Genomic DNA, 4,615 nt, shown 5'->3' with positions numbered 1-4,615 from the left:
CATTTGAACAGATAATGACAAATATGTTCAAAGTGCTCCAGGTGAAAAATTCCACTATCTAAACCAAAAAGAAAAGCAGTTGTGTGGTTTTTTTTCTTCTTTATGATCTACACAGAAGTTCTGAAATGGCACCTTAGGAACTAGACAGTAGAAAGAGTCACATCTATTATCTGATACCTTACATAAAGGTAAGAAAAATAATAAATGGGTCTTAAAACTACTTTGAACAAAAACATCCTGGAATATCTGCAGGAATAACATCAGTCACAGCCTACTGAAAGTTGAGAAGGAATCAAGCTTAAGTATTTACCTTCTCTGAATTCTTGATGCTTGAGGTGAAGCAACTAAGAAAAAAATACCCCAAATTTTAAGCAGCCTAAACAAATTACTTTTCCACCTCCTCTAGAATTTCTTTTCCTTGTCATTTCAAACTGCAGTCTCTTAAGGGTCTTCTTGAGCATACAAAAAAGAAACTTAAAGCAAACTCTAGGAGCAAATTTCCCAGGGTACTATTTTAATACAATTAGCACTATGTAGCCAAACACATTCAAAACTTACTTCCTGATTTTCAAGCCTTCTTCATTGTCAGGCAGGAAGAATTCAAAAGATTTATACTTTTTCACCAAATCTCGACGATACTGACCAACATTAAATTCTGCCAAGAAGAAACCAGTATTAGTGGGAACTAATGGTAAGAAAGGACAAATGTCATGACAGCTTTGAAACCAAACTACCTGTGAGGATAAAATAATTTAGCACGTACGAAGTCAACAATATCACACTTCTTGTGTTCTGGGGTGTTTGTTTTTAAATACAAAGACAAGAAGAAGTCATGGAAATGGCAAAGAACATTTGGGCTGAACATAGATTCAATGGAGTCACTAAACTGTATGACTGTGCCTCTGGCTGGCAGTTTGCCTGAACAACCCCCTGCGCAGGGGTGGCTGGAAGTGTATCTCAGTAGTCTACAAAGGACTACTAATAATCAAGCTTTTCCTTCTGGATATATGTCCAGTGAAACAATATTCTGATAGCACCTCCCCAAATTTTTAGCTCTTATCTAAGGAAGGAAGAGTTCTAAATAGAACTAATCAATGTTGCTTTTGATAAATAAAACTTAAAATTAAGTTGTGGAAACATTTATTCAGAACTCTGCTCAAATATTTCTATTTCACAGCCTCCACTCCATTTATTTTAAAATATGCTTACATTGTTTAAAAAAAAAAAACAACAAACAGTTTAAGTACTGAACATAATCTTTACTGTGATCTCTTAACAGTGGTCAAAGAAAACTACTCCTTATCTGGGCAAAGGTCTATGGTTATAGACATGTCACAGTACTGGATATGGAATTAGGGCAAGGCAGTTCTGTTTTGCCACACAGCAGGCAATGACACTGTACCCTAATTAACTTCATTCAACAGCTCTGAAAGTAGGTCTCTGAAGCGCAATTAATGTTTAACTTGTTTTCTATCTATAGGTTTTCTCTGTTGAACTATAAAGCTTATTGGGGTTTTTTTTTAACATTAGATCAAACTAAAGTATTCTGTTTGAGAAGCTGCCAAGGTATAACTGCTTGCCAGACTTCATTTCTGGAAAGAGGAAAAGAAGTAATGAACACAATTGCCAAGTTGTAATTAAGAAAAAAAGACATAGAATAAAAGAGCTCAAACATCAGCTGCTGTATATAGACTGCTGTTGGGACTGGGGGCAGAGGATAAAAAAATAAATATTGTTTATCCCCCCCAAAAGTCAAGTTTTGTTTGAATTCAACAACGTTAATATAATTATTTTGTAGCCAACCGTATGACATGGATTATAGTACAATCCAAGTTATTCTGTGACAGGTTTAATGACCACTGGCCGTACTGGCTACACAAAAAGGTGGTTCCTTGTAAGAAAAAACAGAAGATGCAAGAAGTTGAGATGAACAGTGTTGTCAGGCAACAGCCCTTTAAAAATTCAAAAATAATTAATTTCCTAAGAAAGAACAGTTACTGCAAGTGAGTCATGCACAGCAAAGGAAAAAGTGTTATCTAGTGGGAGGATCTCTAGCCCATATTATTAGCATCCACCCCTGTGGAAAAGTTTCACAAAGCTAACTGGTATCACAACTAACACACAGCCAGAACTATTCAAAAAAGTTTAGTATCTAAAAGCCACATTGCAACACAATTCTACTCAGGCATCTAATTGACCTCATTTCCTTCAAAAAAAGCCCAGACAAAAGCCCTCTGTATTTTTAACCGTTTCACATTCTAAATGACACAGGATTTTGGAAGGAATAAAAGAAAACACAGAACTGATGGCTGAAATGAACCAACACCAACCCTGGGCTATTTACCTCCACCTGTTCTTCAACTCTGCAGCTTGCTTAATGTCTCTTACATGAGAAGATGGCATTTACCTTTCCTCTCGTTTACATAACCTCGTAATTTTTACCATCTGTCTCAGAGAACAAGAACACTTACTGTATTAAGTAAACACTAATTTTAAGAAATTAAGAGGCAAAGGGTAACAGATGTTAGGGCTACTTGATACTTATCACGTATCGATTCAGTCCCAATCAACTGGAAGCATTAGGCAACATGTCATCTACTCCCCCAGTCAGCGAGGTATTTCAAATTTATTTCAGCTTCAGTAAAATCACAGCACAACACAAACAACAGGAAGGGTCTGTGGCTTTCCAAGAAAATCCCAAGTCACCTTCTCTAACAAAGACAAACCATAAGCAGCAACCTAGGATGGAAGCTCATATGGTAACTTTATGTTGTGTATTTTTGTAAAATGAGGCAGCAGTGCTCTATTTTTTATTAAGCACAAGCACATGTATTTTCTGATATGCTGCTCACAGCAGCCCACGGAACTTTTTCTCTAACACAATCAGACCAACCCTACCTATTCTACTCTACTGTATTTGGGATATATTCAACCAAGCATGAGCCAGAAGTGGACAGTATCTTGTTTGTTGTCCAATACTAGATTTCTGCTTTTCAAAGCTCATGTAGTAAAATGCTCAACACAATGACATATATACATATGTCTACATAAATATATGCTAGATGTGTATCTAACATACAAGCATAGTTACATCACATGCATTTTATCAGCTGGAATATAGGCTAACCTATTTAGACTGTTATTCCATTTCAGTCTAATGCATAAAACTGAAGTCCCTAAAAGTCTGATACTGCTCATCAGAAGGGTTATACCTGTGTCATATCATGACAACAGTCAAAACTCAAGTGGTAGTTTAAATCCTCTAAACTCATACTCCAACAATATAACATATCCTCCAGAACACCTCATCTAAATAAAGCATATTTGACAAGTTTCTAAGAGCTTAATAAAGCACTAATTCAAAAAGCTATACACAAGAATCAAAAGGCAGATTAAACATATGCCAGAACTCCTCATCTTGACTTCTTAGAGCTACTAGGAAATACAGTCCTGAATATCCAGCCAAAAGACTACACTTTAGTATGACCTAATATGTTTAATGTTATTTAAATGATTAACTAGTCATAACTATAAAGCTAACATTACTGCATCAGACACAGACTCACAGAACACTAAAACTATCTTTTCTTCTGCAGAGATAGAGAAGGCAGGGGAGATGATTGCTCAGAACCTCAAATGGACTTAAGTCTTGTTTAGTTGTCAATCTGGGCGCACAAGATACCACAGGAGCTCAGGAATGAGGTATGACAGCCAGGTCATGGGCATAGCCAGTCTGAGCCATCATTTCCCACTCAAAACACACATATAAAGTCCTTTAAAGAGAGATAACAGTTGGCTGCTTCAGTTCCCTGGGCTCTTAATATACAGAGAGCTGTAACTCATTCCACAAATGCAGTTAAACAAAGAGTTACACAGAAAGTTACACGTTGCACAAAGTTCACAGAAAAAAGAAGATGGAGAAGTCAGAACTTTAACCCAGAAGTGCTGACTGCTCGCTTGTAAATGAGATTCCCTTTCACCCACATAAAGGGGAAAAAAAAGAAAAAAAGAGACAGCTGAAGAACCAGTGTTAAGGGACAAGGGCAAAAAGTTGATTTAAGCAACTGGCAGAACAAGGAGGCAAATGGACAGTCACCAGAAGTTGATTAATTGACATTTAAAAGGAACAGAGAGGCTGTGTATGCTATTGCTTAACAGTAAGTTAAAGCAGATTTTAAATAGTTAAACTTGTCAAGAAAATTACTAGGAATTAGGTTTATAAAACACCCAGCATCTGCCCTGTCCTTCTGATGGAAGCAGAAGTAAATCCATCACCTTTCGTAGGCACTCCAATCCAATTTAAATAGCGTGTCAGCTTCTTCGAGATGTAGGTTTTTCCTCTTGCTGGGAGACCCACCATGACAATCAGAGTAGGGCAGTTGGTCATACATACTGAAACAGAAAAAGAGAAAACTAGGATTTACCCTCAGCATTTCCACAAAGCAAAGGCTTACACTGTGGTAGGAAATTACAACCCGTGTGCTCTCTGAGGAAGTGACTGTCCGAGCAGCTCATGCACCGTGACTCACTGTTTCAGGGGGTTTCTTCAGGAGCACACTGAACCCAACCGGGTTTCTTAATGCTGTGCTGAATTTTGGAAGGGCGAGGCAGTGGT

At 37.4% G+C, this 4,615-nt stretch overlaps 1 protein-coding gene across 1 annotated transcript in view; it reads right to left on the bottom strand.

The window, feature by feature from the left end:
• Window positions 1-4,388, bottom strand: part of LOC104520782 (6-phosphofructo-2-kinase/fructose-2,6-bisphosphatase 4) — a 20,883-nt gene extending 16,495 nt beyond the window's left edge. The window contains exons 1-2 of the mRNA XM_010162575.1: window positions 4,276-4,388; window positions 559-655 (exon numbers count right to left, since the gene is read on the bottom strand). Coding sequence (XP_010160877.1) covers window positions 559-655; window positions 4,276-4,387 — 209 coding nt within the window. The 5' untranslated portion in view covers window position 4,388. The remainder of the gene's footprint in view (window positions 1-558; window positions 656-4,275) is intronic.
• Window positions 4,389-4,615: the final 227 nt, after the last annotated feature.

Source organism: Antrostomus carolinensis, unplaced genomic scaffold (assembly GCF_000700745.2).
Source record: "Antrostomus carolinensis isolate BGI_N321 unplaced genomic scaffold, ASM70074v2 scaffold6032, whole genome shotgun sequence".
Classification (NCBI taxonomy): Eukaryota; Metazoa; Chordata; class Aves; order Caprimulgiformes; family Caprimulgidae; genus Antrostomus; species Antrostomus carolinensis.
The sequence above is the reverse complement of the archived record's forward strand: the minus strand, read 5'-3'. Positions and strand labels throughout refer to the sequence as shown.